Source organism: Dama dama, chromosome 19 (genome assembly GCF_033118175.1).
Source record: "Dama dama isolate Ldn47 chromosome 19, ASM3311817v1, whole genome shotgun sequence".
NCBI classification, from domain to species: domain Eukaryota; kingdom Metazoa; phylum Chordata; class Mammalia; order Artiodactyla; family Cervidae; genus Dama; species Dama dama.
Window position 1 is genome coordinate 57,769,310 of NC_083699.1, and position 27,013 is coordinate 57,796,322.

Consider the following 27,013-nt stretch of genomic DNA (forward strand, 5'->3'; position numbering starts at 1 on the left):
CATTACATGATCACCATGACCACCTTTACCTGACTTCTGCTCCACCACCTGCCTCGTGTGCTTGTCACAGACCTAGGATGGACAGAGACCAAGGGCCTGCTCACATTTCCCCTATAATGCTACTTTCCACACAGTCTCTATAGAAACTCTAATGCATTTCCATAGGGTTGGGCCCAGGCCCTGTGGACAAGCTGCTACCCTTGCTGGACTCCAGGGCAACACCAAACACAGAGCTGATGCAGAGCCAAGCCAGAGAGATTCCTCCTGCTCCCCTTCCCTCATGGAAGCACTGCTCATTCTCACTCGTCCTCAGTCACATCCATGTTGCCTTCTCCACTGACCTCCTATTTTCCCAGCAGTCAGTTTTTCTCAATATGAACCCAGAGTTCCCCTCACAGTTAAAACTATCTCTTGTTGGAAGACAAGGTCAACGGACACTTTATGTTGTATAAGGACAGGCATTGTGAGATGGAGACAAATACAGTCGTGGAGGGTCACACTGCCTAAGAAAGCATTTGCCTGAGTGCTCTGGCCTCACAGCATGTTACCAATAGACTGCTTTTTTGCAAGAATTGATCAGCAGGTCTCCTAAACAAGGGTGTTGTGCATGTTTATGTGTGAGATTGGGAGCCAGGTGGGGGAGATTTTAATAGGCAGCATTTGTGTCCTTAGGACATGAAGGTTTGAATAAAACATCACTGCAGGGTACAGAAACAAGGGAATAGAAATCTTTGACATTTTCTCCATAACATGCCTAAGGCTCTGAACAAACAGGTGGGACCCGAGGTGCCTTCATGTCTAACTTCACATTTAAGTCAAGATTAATGAGACTCACCCCATTCAGGATTCATCTGTAGACGCAGACACAGACCATTTTCTTCTCACTGCTACCACCATGCCTGCCTCTTGAGTTTTAAGTAGAGGAATCCTGTTTGCACCGGCCAAACTGTATGCATGCTAAGTCACTTAAGTCGTGTCCAACTCTGCGGCCCTATGGACCATAACCCACCGGACTCCTCTGTCCATAGAGTTCTCCAGGCAAGAATACTGGAGTAGATTGCCATGCCCTCCTCCAGGGAATCTTCCTGACCTAGGGATCGAATCCATGTCTCTTATGTCTCCTTCATTGGCAGATAGGTTCTTTACCACTAATGCCACCCAGGAAGCCCTCAGCCAAACAAAGGAAGAGGAAATGTGATATAGGCAGTATATAATGCATGTGAGGATGGCTCTACTATCAACTGTAAAATTGTTGGAAGTCTTTCAAATTACAGATATGAATACTAACAGCATTATTTTAAAAATACCTTAAAAATCAGAAAGCCCAGTTCTTAACTATATCGTCTTAATTGAATTGAATAATGCAGAAAAAACAAACGAAAGTAAACAAAATTTCCAGAGTCTCTATACGTTTAACAGCATTTCTGTCACTGTACTCAGGACAGCTACTCACCTATTCAGGTTATCCTGGTTCTAGTTGTTTCTGTTTACTCTGGAAACTGTTGTTTGATCAACATGGCAGCATCTCCCATTTGAGAAGTAGATAATCTAGTCTGTGATATATCAAGGTCTTCTGATATCTTAACATCTTAACACAATCAGAAGAGCTGGTTATAAATTTAATGTTTTCCTTTTCTAGTTTGGAGACCTTGGCCAAAGCTTTGAGACCTTATTGAGCTTCAAGCTCAGTAATTATCCAATCAATACGTTGGTGGGAGGTGGTAGTAATAAAGTTGGTCAAGCTATCACACAGGGATAGGGTTTGGATCAAATAAAGCAAGGGACATACTGCTGTTTTATATATTGGTGGTTTAGCAGCTAAGTCGTGTCTTACCCTTGCGACCCCATGGACTATAACCCACTTGTCCAGGAGGAGCCCAGGCTCCTCTCTCCATGGGATTTTCTAGGCAAGAATACTGGGGTGGGTTGCCTTTTCCTTCTCCAGGGGAATCTTCCTGGCCCAGGGATTGAACCCAGGTCTCCTGCATTGCAGGCAAATTCTTTACTGACTAAGCTACCAGGGAAGTGAAGTGAAGTGAAGTGAAGTGAAGTGAAGTGAAGTGAAAGTCGCTCAGTCATGTCCGACTCTTTGCGACCCCATGGACTGTTTAGTCCATGGAATTCTCCTGACCAAAATACTGGAATGGGTAGCCTTTCCCTTCTCCAGGGGATCTTCCCAACCTTGGGATCGAACCCAGGTCTCCTGCATTGGGGGCAGATTCTTTACCAACTAAGCCACCAGGGAAGCCATTATGTAAAATTACACTTCCTAAGAAGGCTTCCCAGGTGGCTCAGGTTAAAGAATCTATATCTGCCACATCCATAGAGATGTGGGCTTGATCCCTGGGTCGGAAAGATCCCCTGGAGAAGGAAATGGCAACACACTCCAGTATTCTTGCCTGAGAAATCCCCTGGACAGAGGGGCCTCGTGGCTACAGTCCACAGGGCCGCAAAGAGCGGAACACCAGTGAGAATACATGCATGCACAGCACATATAGGCACTTTGTGGGATGTCAGCAGAGGTGAGGGGTAAATACTACCTAAGGTATTATTAGTACTAATTATCTTTTATCATTTTATTATTTTTTTCCTTACTCTTCTACTTGCTTGTATATTCTTTCATTGCTTGGTGTTCATTTGCCTCTCCAGTGTAGGGCAAGCAAAGATAAAATGGAGAACTACATCATGTTCATCAACTTGAGGTTTTGTTTTTTATGTTTTCTCCATACCATAAATGGTGCACACCTATTTACCTCTCCAGAATTTTCAAAACTACTTATAGTTGAAGAAAGTATTCTATTTCTCCTAGCTACATTTAGCACTTGATATAATTACTGTGTTTTCTACCATTGTATATAGTGTTTGGAAAACTATAATGAGCATGAATGTATTAATTCACAATAGTAACTCTGTTTGTTTAGAAGTAAATAATGTGAATGTTCCACATTCTGTTTGTAATGGTTCATGGTAAGATTTGAACAGGGGCAATGCAAAGAAAGAAATTCTTAAAACCTCCTGTCAAACCTATTCTTTGTCTAAATAGTCTATCTTCTGGGCCCTTGAGCAGTGGCAGGAAACAACTGTTATTATTTTCATTGTATCCTAGGCATGCTTTCATTCACCCTAATTGGTTTCTATTAGAATCTACCTCCTTCCCTACATACAACTATATGCTATTTTTCTTCGTTGCTTAAGGCTAAGCAACTAAAAAAATAGAATTTATGCTAGTAATATGGGCATGGAATTATTAAGTGCAAGGAATTCTTACCAGCACTATAGTTACCTCTGTGTATTGCATTCTGATTCCCAAAATAAAATGAAGAAATGAGATGAACGGTAAGCCATTTTGAAAATGTTAAATAGCCTTAGTATTTGTGTGACAAGCTCATACCAGCACTTCTGTGGAAACAATGAAAACTGGCTGATCTAGGTCATAATCATCATTGTTTTACCTCTCACCACTGCCGTGCCCCACATAACCCCTTTACACATGTAGGCTCTCAATAAATGTTGGTTTGTATCATTCTTAAGCAGAATAGGCAATATATTGGTCTCTTAATAATTTCTGATTCTTTTCCCTGATCACTTACAGCTCCTTTCTCTCTGATTTAAAATTCTCTCTGCTTTTGATATACAGACTTGTTTATGATATTCTCTTAACAGCCAAAGAATTCACCCATGGGATACAAGCAATGTTTATCTCACGTTTAATTTTTTTAGGAAAAATAATGGAAAACAGAAAAAGAAATAGGTGGCCCATAAAGTACTTTGTAGCTTTTAAGGATATGTCATGGCAACCCACTCCAGTGCTGTTGCCTGAAAAATCCCATGGATGGAGAAGCCTGGTAGGCCTCAAGTCCATGGGGTCGAAAGAGTCAGACACAACTGAGTGACTTCACTTTCACTTTCATGATTTAAGGCTAAATCTTATAGGCTTTTCCTGGAGGAAGGGGTGGGTTTTTAGTAGATATCAGGAATATAGCCTGAATTTTCACCTATTCTATTATTTTACTGAACGCCAACCTTTATCATAGAAAATATGTCTTTTTGAGTGCAAAGGGGGAAAAGATAACATTTCTCTTCTCTTGTAAGGTCTTCAGGTGCCACTTCTCAGACCTTGGAAACAGCCCAGTTGCTATTTGCCACCTACCGTAGGTAGCCTGATATTTTTGAGCTTCCCTCTGCTCGTTACCCCTATTGCTGCCAAATAACAAAACCATCTGCTCTGGTTGGACAGCATCTGAAGATGATTCTGTAAGTTCCAGAAACAAGAAAGTGATTTGGCCCAGGTAAAGGGAAGAGGGCAGATTCCTTCCTTCCACCTATCCTTTAATTCAGCTCCTGGATGCTTTCCCCGATTAGCAAAAACCAATATCCGAACAGCTGGAACAAGGATCTGGGAATAGGATATTTTGGAGGAGCTGCTGACTTGCTGGAGTAAGTGCAGCCTCAGTGAGCAGAGTCAGGATAGATCCATTTGCTCTTATTTAACAAGGCAATGACCCGTACATAGAAACAGCCATTTGACATCCCACGGAGTAAACCTATTGCTGAAGCAGCAATAATGGGCATCTTTAACCGGGCATGAATGCAAATGTTGCTGTCTGAGTAATTTCTCCCCTTTTTAAACCAGCCCACACACTTAGATGCCAGGGTAAATTGTGAGCCTTTACTAAATATATAAAAATTCCAATTTAATGTACTTTCTTTTCAGGTAGACTAGGGAACTCAACCAGATGCAGATATCTATGCCATACATGTAACACCCTCAGCACACATCAACCACTAAGCGGTAGGCAAGTGAGTGCATAGCAAGTCATTGTCCTATGGCCACTAGATCTGAGTAATTTAGAGCAGGCTGACCCAAACTAACCCTCTCTTTTGGTAGTGCTTACTGTCTGGATGGGTCTATAGGGACTGTTTTGGAATGAATCTGACTGCCTAGAACAGTGTCAGGAACTCATAGGACCACTTAAGAATGTTATGTAATATAGGACTCAAAGGCCCAGAAGAGTATGTGTTACCCAGCTTTGGCCACACAGTCAAATGCCAGCTACATCTCAGAGGACTGTAATGAGTGAGGCTTCAGGAACTTTTAGTTGCATGTACAGTTCAGAAACTACTCCTGTCGGATTAAAAAGGAATTAAAAGAGGATGGATTTTTCTTGACTGCCCATTGTTTTAATGTCATTTTCACAAACTTCCTCACTGCAATTACCCTGACTTTACCACATTATTAGTCATATGGAACTTGGTATTGCCTTGTTTTATACATATATTTTATCTTTTTCTCAAAATTGTTAGCATATTATTCCTCTTTCTTTAAGTTACTTTGTTCGTTGTTTGCTGCATGCATAAGTGCAGCATTTGTAATCATTCCTGGCAGATAAATTTGAGTAACTGAAGCTCATAATGAGCTTCTCCTACCTTCAGCCTCATCTGACACTCAAAGAACCCATATTTTCCCATTCACCCATGAAATTTGTATCTGAAAGGTGTGCCTGTAGAGTGCTCCTTTTCAAATACTTACTTTGGAGGCTGATGTTTTTTGCTTTATAAATGGATCCTCATAGGAGTGGGAGCTAGTACTAGTGGAAAGAAATTATCATTGCTAGTTATTTTATTCTACTGCAAGTTCTAAGGCTTCAGAGACTCAAATTACAAACACAAAACACCTGACAACATCTGTTGTCTGCAAGACAGTACAAATTATATAAGGGTGACAAAAGTATATTTGGAGTGTTTTTTTCTTTGATTCATTATTTTTTTATTATTAAAATATAGCTGGTTACAGTGTTATATTAGTTTCAGGTGTACATCACTTTTTCAGATTATTTTCCCTTATAGGTTATTACAAAATACTGAGTAGGGTTCCTTATGCTATACTTGTTACTTATCTGTTTTATATAAAGCAGTGTGAAAGTGAAAATTAAAGTCACTCAGTTGTGTCTGACTCTTTGCGACCCCATGGACTGTACAGTTCATGGAATTTTCCAAGCCAGCATACTGGAGTGGGTAGCTGTTCCCTTCTCCAGGGGATCTTGGCAGATTTGCAGATTCTTTACCGACGGAGCTACACACACATATATATATATATATGGGCTTCCCTGGTAGCTCAGTCGGTAGAGAAGGGAAGCCCATATATATATGTGTGTGTAGCTCCGTCAGTAAAGAATCTGCCTACAGTGCAGGAGACCCAAGTTTGATCCCTGGGTTGGGAAGATCCCCTGGAGAAGGAAATGGCAACCCACTCCAGTATCCTTGCCTGGAAAATCTCATGGACAGAGGAGCCTGGTCGGGCACGACTGAGCGACTAACATGCATGCATGCATGTATGTATGTATGTAGCAGTGTGCATATGTTAATCCCAGCCTTCTAATTGATCCCTCCCCCACCTGGAGTGCTTTTGCTTTTTTTTTGGAGCCCAAGAGTTAAGCTTCTAAAAATTTGGGGAAAACTTATTTAACTTATGGTTCTACACTATCATATCTATCACATTTTTATGTCAATTTTTGTTGTAGTTATAAAGTGTCCAGACATTAACTGAAGGGTTGACGTATTGTATGTCAATATTGACATATGACATATTGACATAGTTCTATCCATTAATAGATAAGAACTGAGTGCATGTCCTTGGGGTAATTTATTGTTAATACTGATATTAATAATCAATTATGAATTGTAATAATTATTTATACCTTTTAGCAATAATGGTGGCTGTAAAACTATATTTAGAATACCATTGGCCATAGAAATGTAAGAATTCTTTTATCATGTTATCTTAGAAGGAATAAGGCCAACACTGCTTTTTTTAACTAGTGTTAGCATGTAATAAATGGCTACTCTATAGATAGAACCTCTTTCCGTTCATTCATGTTCAGCCCTAATAGTAATCCCATAACATGGCCTAATATCAATTTTGCACATTGCTTCCTGTTAACAGATGAGGAAACTAAGACAAACAGATTTAAATAATCGGTCATTAGTTTGCTCATTTTTAGGCATTCAAAATTTATTAAGTACCTACAGTGTTCCTAATTATGGGGATTCAAAAGCAAATATCAGAGAATGTGTGGTTGCCTTATGAACTGGTGGCAGGGCATGGTCAGAATCCCCTGGCTTTCAGTCTAGTTCACCGTGCTACATATCCATTCCTGTCATCCAGCCTAGAAACTACCACCCCATGCAGCTAAACGTGCTTCAGTGGCATTTTCAGAAGCAAATGCCAGGCTGGATGGATGATTGATATTTCACAAGATGGCATTTATGTGTTATATTGTGTATTTTTATCCTTATTGTTGAATTCTTTGATCGTGCTTATTAAAAACAAGTGCTACTCAAAAAAAACCTGTAGATTTTTGAACCCAATTCTTATATATACCTGCCATACTGTTCCATAGTCTGTTATATATGCAAAAGATAGGGTTTAAGTTTGTCTAACCTTATGAAAGAAAGGGTAGAAATTAGGAAGCTGACAGTGTTGTGTTTTTAACACCCCCCTCACTGCCATACACAGTGGTACACACACCTTGCCCCAACTTCAAATGAACAATAACTGAGACCAATTTGTTTCTAATTTGTACCATTAGGAATGACATTTTGAATTGAATGCAAGTAATAACACTAATTATTTGAGGTTAGGGAAATGAGCCAACTGACCACTTTTCTCACCTACTCTGAAACTGATTATTTTCCTTCTGTAGGCTGGTCAGTTAGGGACTGAGGATAAAGGCAGTAAAACATTCACAGCCAAAATTAGACGGCTGTGCAAACCTAGGAATATTTTTAAAGCAATGTGTGCTGGCAGATAAGATCCAATGGTAGACACGCAACTAAGTTGGTTTTGTGGGAGTACAAGTACCTAAGCAGAGATGACAATTTTCCTTTCCTCTATGGAAAGAACCCCCTTCAAAATTTTCCCTTATTATGACTGCTTCTCAATTTGGAACAATTAGGATTTTTTGGTTTAAAAAACAGAAACTGACTGTCTAATTTTATGTAAGAAGGGGATGATACATTGGAAGAATATGGAATAGCTCACAGAACCAAAGGAAAAGCACTGGAAACCACAAAATCATGGATCTCTAGATGCAAGTTGCAGACACTCATGAAAAATGGTTCTTTCAGGTGGTTGCTTTCATGATATGTATTAGTTAACTATTGCTGATGAACAAACCAGTCCAAAATTCATGGGCATAAAGCAATAATAATTATTCTTTATTTCTCACAAGTGTACAAGTCAGGACACTTCTATGCTGGGCTTCACTACAGGTGACTGTGCTCCTGGGGTTGTCAGATTCATCAAGTGAAAGTTTAATTTCAGTTAAATTAGAATTTTAGATAATGAATAACTTTTTAGTATAAATACATTCCATGAAACATTTGGAACATACTTTAAAAATTTGTTGTTTATCTGAAGCTCATGTTTGACTGAGTATGTCATATTTTATCTGGCAATCCTATTTGCTGTTTCCCATCCCCCTTTTCCTGGGATCAAAAGACTCAGTTGAGCATGTTCTTCTCTTGATGATGGCAGAGACAGAAGACCAAGTGAGTCCAGTTGTGCCAGCACTTGTCAAGACTCTGCTTATATGATCTATACTGATATCTTTGGCCAAAACAAATAACATGCTCGAGGAACATAAAAATGTGTACCACGCACAATAGGAGGGCCTGGGCATGGCAAAGGTTGTAGAAACAGGGTAAAGTGGAAAACTGGAGCCATTAACACAGTCAATCAGTTTCCACTTCTTTTTCATCTATTTTTTATAAAAACCAAGTTCTAGGGAATGTGTGTACTTCGTTGTGTCAGACTCTTTATAGCCTCTTGGGTTGTAGCCTGCCAGTCTCCTCTTTCTTGGCATTTTTCAGGCAAGAAATACTGGAGTGGATTGTCATTTCCTTCTCCAGGGGGTCTTCCTGACTCAGGGATTGAACCCACATCTCCTGTGTCTCCTATATTGTAGGCAGAATATTTACCTGCTGAGCTATTGGGGAAGTCAGTTCTAGAGAGAGAGGGTCTGAAATGTATAATTTAGGTAATTTTCATTGGCTGAGGGAAAAAAAAGGTCACCTGATTGAAAATCCCAGCAAACCAATGGCAGTGAGAATGAGAGGTAGTTCTCCAAAGGAAAACTAGGATGTCTTACCAGAAGAGGAAGGCATGGATTTGGGCAAGTAAAACACTCTACTATATCCTTGACTTTGCCTGCATTTCCACTTCTGTTCATACACGAGAAATGTTAGTCTCATACAAAAGAGAAAAAGGAATCAGTTTGAACCTGGAGAACTCTACAAAAATGCAGAGGCAGCTCTGAGTCCCCCCAAAAAGAGCAAAGATTAGAGATCTAGTAGAGATAGTGGATAAGAAAATTACCAAAAAGAGACACAGGACAATAAAACCATGGGTGCCAGAGTCTGACTGGCTGTGTCCTAATCTTACTTAATGGTGATTCATTGCACAGCTGAAGGACTTCATATATCCCAGAGCAACTAGATGCTAGCATTATTTTAGAAACTTCCATTCACTTGTACTGAATACAAGGGGAAAAAAACATGCATTTAACATCAACCATATGTGAATTTCAATGAAAAAATATTACCTATTTAATAATTCAGATTTTAAAATAACTTTTGGGTGCATCATATTCACTTTACAATTTTTTTTAACAATGGAACCCCAGAGGATTACTTTGAATAATGAATTTTGCTAATGTCCTGAAAGATGGGTATCTAAATTATGTTTTTCACTCGGTATTATAGGAGGTGTTATTCTAATAAACAATTAATTTTGAAACAAGCAACACCTAATAATAGTGTGATGTCTGAAAGATTACGGAATTATATTTTCAAATATTTTGATAAATTACTTGGCGTGGTAAGTAAGGTTTATATTTATGTTTCCCAGAAAATATTACTCTGGCCAAATAGGTTACACTGTGTATGGTAATTCTGAAAACCAAAATGACATACACATTTTATATTATTTAGCAAATGGTATTGGGGAAATTGGCTAAAAAATATGGGAGAAAATCTAGTTGCAATTCACACCATAAGTATATTACATATGATGTAAAGAGTTCTATTTTTTTTAATGAAACAGACCATTAAAACAAAAAAAGAAACAGAGATAAACATTTAACTGATCTGATGTTATAGAAGGATCTAATATACCCAGAAGCAACAGAAGAAAGCATAAGAGAAAGAGAAACAAAAAATTTAAGACATTGGGACTTACCTGTGATGGTACAGTGGTTAGGACTCCATGCTTCCACTTATTTGCAAAGCAGAAATAGAGACACAGGTGTAGAGAGCGAACTTACAGATACCAAGGGTGGAAGACGGGGTAGGATGAATTAGGAGATTGGGATTGACATGCAGCCATTACTGTGTATAAAATAGGTAACTAACTAATGAGAACCTGCTCCATAGCACAGGGAACTCTACTTAGTGCTCTTTGGTGACCTAGCTAGGAAGGAGAGCTAAAAAAGAGGGGGTATATAAGATCTCCTGGAGTAGGAAGTGCAGCCGACTCCAGTGATTCTTGCCTGGAGAGGTTCATGGACAGAGCAGCCTGGTGGGCTGTCGTCCAGGCAGCCACCAAGCGCAGCACACATGGTGTCTCACCGGCTGTTGGTCTGATACATCATGTGTCTCAGAATAACTGATTCACTTTATTACACAGCAGAAACTAACATTGTAAAGCAACTATACTCCAATAAAGTATTTTTTTTAAATAAAATGAACTTGAAAAGCACTAATATCCTTTAAATAATAATTGTTAGGAAATACTCCAGAAAAAGAAAACCAAAACAAACAAAAACTACCCAGAGTACTGTAATAACCCAAGAATTGAGCATAAATCAATATTTCAGTGACTTTGATAAATAACTGATGTTTGCTGATGCAAATAAGGTTATCATGTTAAACAGTATTTCCTGAGTAGTCATCCTTACTGAGAATTTAAATAGATTAAAAACTATTTGGAACCACTTTTGCAAAAGCAAGTGTAATAGAGAGAAGGAATTAAGTATAGAAGATTTGTAAGCCTTTTGGTTTTGGAACTAGCTCTATAATTCCTTAGCTAATGGAATTAGCTCCATGTCCACATCTGTAAAATGCCAATAATAATAAAAACACTTTTTTACTTCTCAGAATCTTTATTAAAATTTTACTGGTATTAGAATAAAAACTTTGATTTGTCACTTTAATGTTATCAGTGATGGTGTAAATGTAGACTGCATGAATTGCTATAGGAAACTAGAAAGGAACTTTCAAGCAATTAAACAAAAAAGATATATACATTTGTATACATACATGTATGTTATGTATAAAACTCCTGATAGAAGAAAAAAGAAATTAAAACTCAGAAATGTCTATAATCAGGGAAACTGGACATCAAGTTTATTGTAATTCCTAAAATATATGAACCTTTTTTTGCCCCATGGTTAATTTTTTTTTCCAATTGATACCAAAATAGATAACTGGATTGGTTACTAAAGACATACCAATAAAAGCTGTGTTGTTTCAGTTATTCAGAATAAGAGCTCGCTCCTTCCTGACAAAAATTTAATGAGATGACTTCCTTGAGCTCAGAAAAGAGTTGGGGAGAAGATTTTCATTCTTTTTTTCCCAAACACTCTGTGAGTACTTAATATTCCAAATACTGTGCTCTGTAAGATTTAGTGGTCAAGAAGGCAAAAGCCCTGCTGTCTGCCTCTTTCAGTTTAATGACAGGCATAGGTAAATAATCCAGCAATTATGGTTTCAGTGCTGTGTGGAGAAATACAGGGTACAGTGTGACAACACAAGATAGGCACCCAGTTTGGAATCAGGAGTGGGCTGGAGTGGGGGTTGGGGGATGACAAGACCATCTCCTGGAAGAAGTGAGAAAACAAGCTGACAAGCTGAAACCTGAAGGAGAAAATGGAACAACCATATCAAGAGTTGAAAGAAAACTATTCCATTAGGAAAAAAAAAAAAAATAGAATGTTAAATGCCTGGGAGTAAACAAAGATAGTATATTCCAGGAACCAAAAGTTGTTTGATCTGATTGGGTGGTACAACTCAAAGGGAATAGGAAATAAGGCAAGAGAGAGAATCAGGGGCTATTAAGTCATATTAAGAAGTTTTTGATTTTATCTTGAGGGCAATGAGGTTGAAGGATATAATACTCATATTTGCAATTTAGGGGAAATTTTTCTGATTGCAGTATGTTGAATGAATGACATTGAGCTTGAAGAGAGAAGACTTAGAGGTAAGAAAAAAAACTAGTTATAATGCAATTGAGAGTGATAAATGAATCTGAGAGATATTTAAAAGTCATAAGCTATGGAATTGGGGGTCCACTTTATGCGGGGACAGTAAAGGAGAGAGAGCAATCAAGGAAGATAAACTTCTTTCTTGATTTGGACAACTGCTTGCATAATAACACCATTACTGGAAAAAAAAGTGATCACAAGATTACAAGTTCTCTGTGGGAAGGAAGATGATGACCCCAATTCTGAGTATATTGAATCCTGTATTTCTGTGAGACAGTTGATAGAGCTATAGAATAGTCGGTTCATTGAAAGTAAAGGTCATGAGAAAAACATGGGCTGAAGATGCTGATTTGGAAGTCATCAGTATCATGGCTGCAGTTTCTGAAGCTAAAGAGCATATGTGTAGTGAGTGATCACAGTGTGTAATATAAAAAAAAAAAAAAAGCAGACACTGATCAGACCTTCAGATGTTTAGGGAATGGGACAAGGTAAGCCCAAAAGTTAAACTTGGAAGGCTGGCCAAAAGGATAAGAGGAAAAGCAGTTGAGTTTGGTGACCTAAAAACTAAGAAAAGGAAGAATGATGTTACTATCAAAAAAGTCGAATACTTCAGAGAAAAATGGGAATAATAACAAAATTTTTCATTGGACCTAAAAGCAATATAGTTCAAAGACATTGGTGAGCTTCTTGAGAGCAGTTTGTTTGGAAGTTAATGAGTGAGTCCAGATTGCACTGAAGGTTGGAGTATGAAATGTGAATTAGGGAATGAAGACATGAGATAGAACAATTCCTTCAAGAACATGGAGATAGAGAGGTTTGAACATAGGTAAGATGGGATTTGGCAGGAGGTGGGGAGTCTTCTTTCTAGAGCAGAAAGACTACATCATATATAAATGCTTATGGGAAGAAACTTCCAATAAAATAGGAAGATAAATGGTGGAGTAAAAACTATTGGTTAGTGACCCAGGGTGGGATACAATGTCAGCATGATTACATTTCTAACTGTTTAGCCCAAATGCTGTCTACATCTCCAGTATCTGAGAGCCAGAGCCTGAACATATTGTCCTTCATTAGGAAAAGGAATGTAGTAGGTGGCTGAAACATAGCCCTGTAGTCAATTATTCTTTATTTTATTCTCAGTTTTATCACCAGCTGTCTATATAACATTGAACAAGTGACCCCCCCCCCCTTTCGTGCCATGTAAAATCAAAGTCCTTAGTACATATATATTCCTTATATAAAGGAGAGGCAATATGAGTAAATTTTATCATTGATAAAAGCTCTCTGGGATCTTGACCATTGGAGATTTTTTGTTTTGTAAATTTTCATGTTTATAGTCAATATTTTTAGGGGTATGCAGTCTTTCCCCCTCCACTTTTTCTTTTTAAATCAGACCATATCTGTATTTTTTTTTCTGTACTCTGTGTCCTGTCTTGGAATTCAGAATTAACAATGAATTAAGTGATGTGAGCTCTTGTAATTACTATACAGCTTCCTTTTACAGGTTTTAGCTTGTTGAGGAAAGATTCCTAGGATGTCTAAGTCTTGTTCTCGAACACCATCACGAGTTGTACTGTAGTGTCATGGGACATGATCAGAACCATGGCTTATTCAATTGGGAAAGAGAACGTGTGACTATTAAACAATAGAACTGGACATAGGGAGCTCTGAATTCTAAGTCTCGCCTATTTCTCTATGGGATCACCTTTGATAAGCCATTATTGTACTCTGAGCTTCACGTTCTTCCCTGTTAAATGGGTATAACTTTTCAGGTCCTCCTTGTGAAAGTCTAAGAGACTATATTATAAGTCAGTGTATGAATATGAGAAAACTACTCTTAACCCAAAGGGGAAACAGAAACTTTACCAATAGAAATGAATAAGTAACAGGAATCAACTACATTCTATTTCTGCCATTGTGTTTGGTTTGGAATGACTGGTTCCTACCCAAAGGCCATGTAAGATGCCATTGTGAAAAGAATGCTCACAAGTCAAGAGAATTCTCCTCCCATTTCCTCCTTTGACACTGCCCTGGTCAGTTGCCCAGGTACCATCAATAACTGCTAACAGAGATCTGCAGAATGCTATGGTTGTCAGGCAGCTGTCTCTACAAGCAGAAAATGTTCCTGTTTTGTTTGTCACTGCACAGTGTCTCTAATGGGAAGGAAGAGTGGGAAAAAATAAGTTTTTTTGTTTCATTTTGTTCTTTATTGAACTCCTTCATGCTTTCTTGTCTTCTTCCCTCCCCCTGGCACATAGTTTCTCAGGGACAGCATAAGCAACTAAGAGTTAAAAAAAAAATAGGAAAAGGAAAATCACAGTCAAAGCATAAACTCTGCAATTTGTAATCAGGGCATAAACTCTGTGATGAAATTTGTGAGTAAGTAATTCACTTTCCACTTCAGCCCACCAGTATGAAATCTAATGTTGCTGCCCTGAACACTAATGAAGGAAGTCAGACGGCAGTACAGCTAGCCCTTGGGGACTCATTTCTCACATCACCAAAAAGTAATTCCCATTATTTTTGGCCATCTGGTAGCCTGGATTGTGAAGATGAAGTTTCATTCAAGTAGGGCTTAAGAGTGTGGGCCCTGGAGTCTTTTTAGAGTCACATCTGTTTTCTGCTCGTCACCTAGCCTCTTCTATAACTTATTTTCCTACCCATAAATAAAATCCTCATATAATATTATTGACTTATTATAAGGAGTTATTGAGATAATACTTATAATTTACATAAGGTCTTGGGGCTTCCCATCATCCCATCCGGTCCCATCACTTCATGGCAAATAGATGGGGCAACAATGGAAACAGTGACAGACTTTATTTTTGGGAGGTCCAAAATCACTGCAGATGGTGACTGCAGCCATGAAATTAAAAGACACTTGCTACTTGGAAGAAAAGCTATGGCCAACCTAGACAGCATATTAAAAAGCAGAGACATTACTTTGCCAACAGAGGTCTGTCTAGTCAAAGCTATGGTTTTTTCAGTAGTCATGTATGGATGTGAGAGTTGGACTATAAAGAAAGCTGAGTGCTGAAGAATTCATGCTTTTGAACTGTGGTGTTGGAGAAGACTCTTGAGAATCCCTTGGACTGCAAGGAGATCTAACCAGTCCATCCTGAAGGAAATCAGTCCTGAATATTCATTGGAAGGACTGATGCTGAAGCTGAAACTCTACTACTTTGGCCATCTGTTGCAAAGAACTGACTCATTGGAAAAGATCCTGATGCTGGGAAAGATTGAAGGCAGGAAGAGAAGGGGACAACAGAGAATGAGATGATTGGATGGCATCACTGACGTGATGGACTTGACCTTGAGTGGGCTCCGGGAGTTGGTGATGCACAGGGAAGCCTGGTGTGCTGCAGTCCATGGGGTGGCAAAGAGTTGGACATGACTGAGCGACTGAACTGAACTTGGGGCTTCCCAGTGGCACTCATTGTAAAGAACCTGCCTGCCAGTGCAGGAGATGCAAGAGATGCAGGTTAGACCGCTGGGTGGGGAAGATCCCCTGGAGAAGGGCATGACAACCCACTCCAGTGTTCTTGCCTGGAGAATCCATGGACAGAGGAGCCTGGCAGGCTGCAGTTCATAGGGTTGGAAAGAATCGATCGTGACTAAAGAGACTTAGCACACATGCACACCCACCTGTCTGTGACATAGGTCTTATTAATTCCATGTTTAAGCTCTAAGGTAACATCATCAGACCTGTCAGAAACCAAGATGATATTTAAGGCTTTCTGTTGTAGTGATTAACTAGGGTTTCATTGTGTGGCTAGACTGTAAACAACCAGGTATTACTGCATCTTAGTAACACAACTATGTAATCTGATATTAAATAACACTGCTTTTCTTTTCCTGACATTTGAAGGAAATACATTCATTTTATCTACATAAGAAAATAAATGTAAGTAGTACTTAGTAATAAGAAAAATCTATTCTTAATGCTTATACTTGTGCACACTCTCTAATAACCAAATCAGGTCCCTTGGAATCATAAAAGTGCTAAGATATTTTCGTTGTGTTACTCTGTGTACTTCCTAGAGTGCTTGACCATAGTGGAAAGATTCTCACCTTACAGTAAGACCTATCCTTTACATCTGCTCACTGAGTCTGTAAGGAAGTCCTAAAGTATGTAATCTTCTTAACACAAAAATTCAAATGGTTCAAGTCAGAAAAGTACTTTGCTTAGATTTGCCACTTCCAATTGCATGGACCAGTACTGCAAAACTGCTTTTAATGATGTGGTTACTTATTTCATTTGTTTTTGTCTTAACAGTTCCACCAAAGATCTCCAACATCTCTTCGGATGTCACTGTGAATGAGGGCAGCAACGTCACCCTGGTCTGCATGGCCAATGGCCGTCCTGAACCTGTGATCACCTGGAGACACCTTACACCAACTGGTAAGTAACTCTCCAGGCCCCAAGATACAACACGCTATTTAAAATATCCTCATGCTTCTGTGAGTCCATTGAATCCAAAAGGCAAGCCTGTGTATTGTTATTAAAACACTATTAGAACCTCCCTCCCTTCTATAGCTATGGCTGATTCATGTTGATGTTTGGCAGAAGCCAACAGAATTCTCTAAAGCAATTATCCTTCAATTAAAAAGTAAATAAATTTTAAAAAACACTGTTAGAATAGTGGCATAGAGCTAACTTGATTAGGGTCATCTCTGGTCTTGGCTAATATGTCCATCTCTATAAAGTCTATAATCATACTATGTATATATTATACCATATATATAATATATATATATACTATATATATAGTTCTGTGGTTTATATATAAGGTATATTTCATTTTAATAGGACACTCCCCCAAGGCAACCAATATAGAAGCATTAAATGCATTAAATGACTTAATAATTATGTCTAAAGCAGGTCGGTATCTGAATGTCTTGGGACAATATTTTGTATGGATCAAATTCCCATAGTTCTTTGTGTGCTTTTTGTTTTGCTTTGCTTTTACATATAGTTTCCTAATACTATAGCACCTTGTGAAGAAATCTTTCAGGAATAATACAAAGTTGTGACTTGTAATAGCCTGTCCTTAGCATCTGATTCTCTGGAGGGACACCAGGCATGGACTAACCTTCATGAACTCATTATGCATCCCCAGCTATTGATGCTAATTTAATAAAAGTCAAAAGATCATTTCTGAGAAATGTCATCTGCATTCTCCCCTCCTCCTTCCCACTACCGTCACTGGGTTCTGAGGTTCTACTGCCTTTTAAATTCCATTTAAATATTTTTACCGAATTATTTAGGATTAACTGCATGTGTCCTCTCCTACCCCACAGACTGCATTTTCTTACATAAAAAACTATGCCTTTGTGAATGACACAGTATTTACAGAGCAGGGTCTGCTATTTAGTTTTTCCAGAAAGAGGAATTATGGATCAATTTTTCTTATAAAATATCATTTATTTTGGTAACTAGCCCCAAACATTTAACTCATTTATATCTGATAGTTTCTTAACATTTTCTCACATAAATATCTACAGATTCAATATATAGCATATTAATTTTGAAGTGAACACCATAAATATTGTTATGCAAAGCTAGATAGACAATGGGATCTATATTGATATACTTCTGAAAGACCAGACTATGGTAGTGTTTGGTTATAGCATGACCAAAATTTAAATAATTTTGTGTTTTGTGGTATGAAGATATGGGCCTCCATTCCATATTAGCCCTCAAATTAATGTACCAGGTGAAGTTTGGACTAACCTATGGAATAGTCTTTTATTTAGGCACCAGTTCTAATTAGAGGCTCTATTTTCTTAAGATGATGTTAAGTCAAATCTCATTCTTATTATTAATGCTTACAGCTTGTTATTTGTTGAGAATATATAAAGGCAGTAAATGAGGCACTTATTTATGGGATAAATCTCAAATTCATATCCTCTCATTCTCATTTTAAACCTCACACGGAAAAAATTACAAATGCAGGATTATCTGAAGTTTGAACCACTGATTATCATATACCTTTCCCCTGGATTAAATTTAACCTCCAGAGCACATCCTCCTTGGATGGAACTGTATATATTAGCTCTCGATCCCATACACACCTACCTTTCTCCTGTAAAATTGCTTTTACTAAGTGACAATTTGGTATAGAAGTTTGGGGTACATATTTAAGGATTAATCCTTGAGAAGATATCCTCTGAAAGCACTGCATTTTCTGTATTGTTGCTTTGAGAGATTGTTATTGCATTACATTGTTTCCTCTTTTATTTCAGTATTTCTACTGTCCTATTTCTAAGCAATGGTTTGTTTTTTCAAATGAACCCAATGAATTTTTACAAATAATCAGGAGTCCTTCATTGTATTAACTGTTACCAAACTTAGAGCCAGATTTATAACCAGTCTGAAAAAGAATAGAGGAAATCATATATAAATTATACCTTAATGAAATGGATTTTGAACAAACTGTATGGGATTTATGGCATCAAATCCATATATAGACACACTCTTGCTTTCATCTTTTTTTCTTATCGTTATTTTCATATCATCTCCATTTTGTAATTAATTTAAATGTTTGTATAGTATTTATGATCTCTTATTTTTATGGAATACATGGCAGATAAAAGAAAGGAAGAAGGGAGGAAGTAGATTATATTCAAGTTATAATCAAGGAATGAATTGCATTAATATTAATAAAAATGCCTTATCCCTTTGGTGCATTATTGACTAGTAAATAATTTTGGTTTTTTTTTTTTTTTCAGGGAAAAATACTATTGATAATCTGAAACTAAAGATAATTCTTTTTTATCCCCTCAGTTCAGAAACGTAATGAAATCAAACCAGTTTAAAGACCTCCCCAGACTTGTTCTATAAGTGTAGATTTTCACGGCTAACTTTAGTAAACTTGTTAATGACAGTAAACAAATGGTTTGAACCCTGAATAATCTGATTATCCATGATATTTCAAGTCATCTAAAGATCAAAGGACAAGCTAGATCTTCCAGAATAAAGGGAGCATTTACATACAGTCAGAGAACCTGAGGGACTTCAAAATTAATAGAAAAATTGGTGTACACCCAGGGATTCCCAATAGTCAGGGGAGGGTGGTGTCAGGCAACTATAGTCCTTGGGCCAAATTCAACTTACCTCACTTTTTTTTTTTTGCAAGCTTAGAATAATTTTTAAATGGTTAGAAAAAATCAAAAGAATTTTAAAAAATATATGACACTAAAATTTCCGTGCCCGTAAATACAGTTTTAATGAAATACAGCCAATCTTAGTCATTTATATGATGTCTATGGCTGCTTTAAAGAAAAAAAGACAACAGACTTTTGTTGCAACAGATATGATTTATCCCTTAAAGCCTAAAATATTTTCTATATGGCCCTTTACAGAATAGTTTACAGACCCTTGCTCAAGACTATCTCCACTCGTCGATGACTCCATGGGGCTTTGGGAAGATCTCCCATTAAGTTCCTAAATACATCTTAAGGGGAAGAACTTTATTTTTCTATAATCTATCTAGGCCCTCTGGGTCAAATCCTACTCTGGCACCTGCAAAACTACTTCCTTGCTGCATTCACAGACTCCAGCTGCTGCTGCTTGGTCGCTTCAGTTGTGTCTAACTCTGTGTGACCCTGTGGACTGTATAGCCTGCCAGGCTCCTCTGTCCATGGGATTCTCCAGGCAAGAGTACTGGAGTGGGTTGCCATGCCCTCCTCCAGGGACTCTCTGTGACCCAGGGATCGAACCCGGGTCTCCTGCATTGCAGGCTGATTCTTTACCTGTGAGCCACTAGGAAAGCCCACAGACTCAAGGACAGACTCCAATTCACCCTATAATGGGTAGTAATTCCCAAGTCTACTTTTTCATCTTTTTCACATCTGACCTAAATAACCATCTGATCATAATCATATTCTTGATTACATGAGAGAGAATTTGTCTTTACTATTCTATACAAGAAATTAGGGGGTTTTGTTTTGTGTGTTTTTTCCTTTGCAACATTTGGAAACAGGGGTTGATCCTTTTCAGCCTATAATGCAAAGCCTTTCGTCAAGACACTCAAAGAAGAGGCTCTGCTCCCTGTGTGACAGCAAAGCTACCTGCAACCCATGTCCATACGAGCAAAAATCTCCAGCTAGCTTTGTTCAATAATTAATTGTGCCTTCAATAGAACAGAGTGTGACTGCCTTGCAGAGGAAATGTACCTGTAATTAGCTCGACCCCACAGGGACATTGAGCCCTGAAAAGGGGGAGATTTCATGCAGGGTTCACAAGTACTTGATTACCTGTCACTTGATGACACAAGGGGGAGAAAGGAAAGTAGGTGCAAGGTATATTTTTATGAGAAGAATAATATTTATTACCTCTTAATTCAGTCCCTTTAAAAAAAATTGTTGGATCATTTTGTTTCTCTTTCTTTTGACACCTGAAATTTCTTTTTCAAGAATACTGCAAATGTTTTTTAATGAGGGAGATTAGAACAATGGTGAATTTTTTATATATACAAAATCAGAACATACTCGACATAGATGGAGGAGAAGAGATTGATGAATTCTATGGTTCCCTTCCCTGTATTTTTGATATCTTAATTTTTCTCTCCTCTTCAGTTCTATAGTCAAAATGATGTGTCACATATGCAGTTGTTAAATATGACCTATTTTCTCCCTTAATTAAGTTAGACTTTCATAATCCTGTAACTCCCAGAGGGCAATTGCACTGTAACATGTATTTTCTATGGTGTGTTTGATCTCACTTCTATGAGCTAAGCTGCTCCCATCTTCATTTAACTTCGTTTCTAAATCTTTCTTCTCACATTCCAGAGTATCTTTCTCAACTGTGCCTCATGCCCTGTCAGGTTTGTTCATGGTTACAGAGTTTCTAGGCTTCCCTGGTGGCTAAGTGGTAAAGAATTCACCTGCCAAGGTAGAAAAGGCGGATTCAATCCCTGGGTGGGGAAGATCCCCTGGTGAAGGAAATAGCAATACACTCCAATATTCTTGCCTGGGAAACCTCATGGATAGAGGAACCTAGTGGGCCACAGTCCATGGAGTCACAAAGAGTTGGACACTATTTAGGGACTAAACAACAATGATAACTGTTTTTCTATACATTTCATTTTTACAAAAATTTTTACATCCTCAGTAGCTTTCTCTACCTGGAACACTGAGAACTTAGCCCCTTAGGCTGAGAGCAATTTAGCAGGCATTTTATAATTCTCTTGCCTAAGTCAGATTTAACATCAGCACCACATATAGAAAGCTCATGTAAGGAATATTTTCTATTTATAAAAAGAACAAAAGAACACACAGTAATTTGAAAAGATACATGCATCCCAATGTTCAAACAACAGTATTTACAATTACCAAAATACAGAAGCAACCTATGTGTCCAAGAGATGAATGGATAAAAGAGATGTGGTATAAATATACAATGGAATGCTACTCAGCCATGAAAAGAACTACATTTTTCCATTTGTGGCAACATGGATGGAACTAGAGATTACCATACTAAGTGAAGTGTCAGAGAGAGAAAGATAAATAGATGATATCCTTTGTATGTAGTATCTAAAAAATACAACAAATTAGTGAATATAAAAAAAATAAATAAACGGACTCATAAAGAGAACTAACAAGTGGCTACTAGTGGGCAGAGGGAAGTGGAAGTGGGGAGGGGCAATATAGAGGTAGGGGAGTAAAAGGTACAGAGTTTATGTGTAAAATAAATAAGCTACAAGGATATATTGTACAGCACAGGGAATGTAGCCAATATTTTATAATAACTATGAATAGAGTATAACCTTTAAAAATTGTGCATCACTATATTGTACACCTATAACTTATAAAAACATACTTGTACATCAACTATCCTTTCATAAAAAAGAAGCATTTTCTATGTTGATGGAGTGGGGAAAACATTCTAAGAACTAACAGGACTCTGAAGAGTCTGAAATCCCCTTGTTCATTGGAGGTTGGGTTTTATCACTTACTCAGACTCTTTCAGTTCATTTACAAGTTGAATCCTTGCCTAATAGTGCTCTTAAACTCCATTGATGTTATAGCTCCATCTGTCTTACTTCTCATTTTATAACTTACCTAGCTATTAATATGTCCAGCCTAGACTCTACCTTCATGGATTTGGAAGAAATACATAATGTTAAACTAAATTCATTTCTTTAAATTGAATTCCAGAAGCATATACTGCAAGTAGCTATCATCTGCCCTTTTCAGTTAGCATGTTAGAATTAGTATGACTTCACATTTTACAGAGAGAATGTAGAGATTATATAATCTACAGTTGAAGTTTCAGAAAATTCTTTCTCTGGGATTTCTTTTATGGACCTTCCAGAAGGTTCTGTTAAGTCAGTCTTGGTAGTATCAATATATAGATATGAAAGAGTCAAGCCTGTTACCTTTGCAGGTAAGGGGTCTTGACCATTTAGTGATAATTTAAACAATATTGGTTCAACATCTTCTATTGATTACTTTTATTTATTTTCACAGTCTTTAATTTTTAATACTCTCATTTTCTGTTTACAAAGAGCAGGAAAATAAAGAAAAGTCTTGCTATGTTTTCTTTTCATTGTCTTACTTGTCATTCAGTTCAGTTGCTCAGTTGTGTCCGACTCTTTGCAACCCCATGGACTGCAGCACGCCAGACTTCCCTGTCTATCACCAACTCCCGGAGCTTGCTCAAACTCATGTCCATTGAGTTGGTGATACCACCCAACCGTCTTATCCTCTGTCATCCCCTTCTCCTCCTGCCTTCAATCTTTCCCAGCATCAGGATCTTTTCTAATGAGTCAATTCGTTACATCAGGTGGCCATAATAGTGGAGTTTCAGCTTCAGCATCAGTCCTTCCAATGAATATTCAGGACTGATTTCCTTCAGGATGGACTGGTTGGATCTCCTTGCAGTCCAAGGGACTCTCAAGAGTCTTCTCCAATACCACAGTTCAAAAGCATCAATTCTTCAGCGCTCAGCTTTCTTTATAGTCCAACTCTCACATCCATACATGACTACTGGAAAAACCATAGCTTTGACTAGACAGACCTTTGTTGGTAAAGTAATGTCCCTGCTTTTTAATATGCTGTCTAGGTTGGTCATAGCTTGATTCTTCCAAGGAGCAAACGTCTTTTAATTTCAAGGCTGCAGTCACCATATGCAGTGATTTTTGAGCCCAAAAATATTTATTGGTTTTAAAGCATATCTTCCATCAATACAGAATTATATTCAAATTAATCTTGATCTTGATTACACTTTGTTTTTTTGACAAGAAATATTTATAGAATGCTCACTCTGTAAAAGGCCAAAATGAGAAGCAAGACAGACATGGTCCCTGCACAAGTCGAACTTATAGTTCAACAAGAAAGCAGAGAATTAAGCTTATAATTGCATTAATAACCACTTAGATTTATATAGTAGAAAGGAAAATTGTAGTCGTATTCAATAAGACCATAAAACAGGGCCATATAGCAAAATCTGCAAAGAGAGCAAAGCTCCAGTAAGCTTACGCTAAGACCTCAAAAATAAATAGAACCAGGGCAAGAAGATAGAGGTGGGAAGAGTATCCTTGGCAGAGAAGGTGTTGCAGAGAAGCCAATTCTGACTCCATGTTGGAACTGTTTCTTTTTTACTTGCTTTTCATTACTTTTGTTATTATAATCATACAGAATGGCCTGCCTCAGAGAATCCTGCCCCTCTGCCTGACTATTAAGCTAAATTGCCTTTGTTCAGAACCCTGTTCACCTGTAGATGGCAGGTAGGAAGAAATTAACACATACCCTGCCTGAGGCTTGCCATTCTAGGGGATATTTGCAAGATTAATGGCTTTTTTACTTTGCTTCCTCACCTTCCCCCATTTCTGATCTATAAAAGAACCTGGCATCCAGACTCAGATAAGATGGTTTTTTTGAGGTGTTAGCATGCCATCTTCTTGGTCAACTGGCTCCTGATTTAAGTCTCTTCTTTGTCTCAACCCCTCATCTGTTGGATTCATTGGCCCATCGTGTGGTGAGCAGAGCAAGATTGGACTCTGTAACAAAAGAGCACATGTAAACAATGCATTGAAGAATACAGGCCAGCATCTTTATGTGAAACCATGATGTCAGTGTTAGGTTATGATGATTTTCTTTTAAAATTTAATCTCTTTCTTTAGCATACATTATTTCCTTTTACTTTTTAACATTCCTAGTTTCCCTTTTCAGAGAGCTGGAAAATATAGAAAATTCTTGCTATGTTTTCTTTTCAGAACCTTACTTGTATACTGATTTTAAATATACAATGTAGTGTATACCAGTGTAGCAGGTATATAGTGTTATTTTTGTATGTGAATATCTTACATTTGGGCTTCCCTGGTGGCTCATTGGTAAACAATCTGCCTGTCAATGCAGGAGATGCAGGTTCGATTCCTGAATTGGGAAGATCCCCTTGAGAAGGAAATGGTAACCCACTCCGGTGTTCTTGCCTGGGAAGTCCCATGGACAGAGGAGCCTGGCAGGCTATAGTCTATGGAGTCACAAAGAGTTGGACACTACTGAGCGACCAAACAAAAAAAAAATCTTAAATTTAGGTCAGAAACATATTCTTTTCCCACGCATATAATTCCATAATAGCCTCATCAAGTAAATACAAACTCTTTGAGTAACCTTGTCATTAAAACGAATGGTTAATCTAGAAAATGAAGACTACAAAATGTAACTACATGATTACTGGCCTCCAAACCTTAAAAATCCTTAAAAGACTCACAACAGCTGACACTGACAGTCTGTAAGCCATGGGAGGATTTCCACAACCAGGCGTGCTGGCCATTCTGATGAGTGTTGTACACATACCCTTGTACCACCAGCACCTCACTCTTGGCCTCCCCATATCTGTCATCAGATGCCCAGAAAACTTGCTGAAGAGAAATGAGCTGTCCTAGATTTGTCCTTGGGGCACTAGCTTGGATATGAGTGCTCCAGGACATTTTAGAAGCTTGCTGGCATGTAGGGGGTGGGGGGATAGCTTAATCACAGATTTTGCACATGGCCTAGTAGAACAGAAATAGAGTCCACATCTCTCAGCGTCTCATGACTTCAAATATTTTTGCCATTATTTCCAAGAGTCTGTGTTTTCTAATTTTAAAGTAGCTCAAAAATAAAATCTTTGCCAAAGGTTATCATGAGAATTAAAAGAGAACATGTAAGCAAAGTCTTTAGTATAGCATTAGCTATTATTGATATCCTTATTTTCAATATCTATTTCAATTATTATTAATCCATATATCAGCTTTCCATAGTGAAAGTTTGGGGGAGGCTGATGATTTGATTATAGACTACTTCCATGCCGTCTTTATCCATTCCAGCAAGCAGCCAGGGAGACTTTTTAAATGCTCTCACCAAGGCTAGTCTTTTTTTTTTTTTTTTAATATTTATAGTTATTTATTTGGCTGTGCCTGCTCTTAGTTGCGGCATGTGATATCTTTGATCTTCATTGTGGCATGCGGGATCTTTAGTTGCGGCATGCAAACTCTTAGCTGCAGCATGTGGTATCTAGTTTCCCAACCAGGGATCGAAACCAGACCCCCTGCATTGGGAGAGCAGAGTCATAGCCAGTGGACCACTAGGGAAGTCCCTCACCAAGGCTAGTCTTAATATTTCACATCTTATATTGCATCATATCTCAACATACTCATTTGAGGTGTTAATTTCAAAAGGGCATGACAACAACTTGTTAGGGAGAGATTTTCTGATCTGCTTTATTCATGTATCCATGCTTCTTCTCCTAGGGGTCCGTTCTCCCAGAGTCTGGCTATGTAACAGCTAATACATTATTAACTGTAGCTGTAGAAAACCTATAGGTTGTAAATTACAGTGATTATTTTCTTAATAAAATTGATATTTCAGGCAATGGTAGTACAACACCAAAAAATGACCAACAATTTCTTCAATTTTCCAGTTGGACCTCTTGCTGCTGGGTATTTACCCCTACTATAAAAATGCTATTTCTAAATTTTAAAATTATTGAGTTAATTTTCCTGCTAGACTTTCCCATTGCCTTTGGGATAAAGTTCAAACTAAGCATGGCAGCATCCTTCATTCAATTTACTTTCCTATCCTTAAATCCCTAATCACTCTACTTTAGGTAGTAGGTAGATTAAATTAATACTACTTATATTTCAAGACTATGTCTTGTTCACTTGCTTTGGGGCCTTCACACATCCTGGTTTTCTTCTTCAAATATGATTTCACATCTCACTTGTATCATCATTTTGCCAGTATAACTTTTTCTTTTGAAGCATTCAAGATAACACTCCCTTCAGGAAGCCACATGATAGAAGTAATAAAATTTCATTTTAATTATGTGCAATCTCTGGATTATAAGATCCTTAAAAGTACAGAAACTGTATCCTACTTATGTGTATATTCTTAGTTCATTGCTTGGCATATAAGTGCTCAATCAGTCCACCAACCAATTGAGTTATTCAATTAAGGGCTTTATAAAAATAGTATTGTTGGGAAATAACTCACATTGTTAAGTCTAAACTAAATACACATTGACAAGTAATTAAAGGATGAATGAGTAGAAAGCAAATGGCAGATGGTACAATAGAATTGTATAACTAAGGATATCCAACTAATAGTTTGTTAATCTCTTACTAAGAAGGTTTTGGAAAGTTCAGGAAAACTCTCTAGGTCCTGTTCAGATCCATTTCTTCTTTGTTGCCTTGATGTGCCGGTTTGCTTCTATGGGATTCTCATTATTATCCACTGGACTACAGAGAATGCTCTGAAATCTGTTA

General features: G+C 37.8%; 1 protein-coding gene across 1 annotated transcript in view; it reads left to right on the forward strand.

Annotated features, from left to right (window-relative positions):
* Positions 1-27,013, forward strand: part of LSAMP (limbic system associated membrane protein) — a 679,541-nt gene that overhangs the window by 438,062 nt on the left and 214,466 nt on the right. Inside the window, exon 3 of the mRNA XM_061167949.1 lies at positions 16,537-16,662. Coding sequence (XP_061023932.1) covers positions 16,537-16,662 — 126 coding nt within the window. The remainder of the gene's footprint in view (positions 1-16,536; positions 16,663-27,013) is intronic.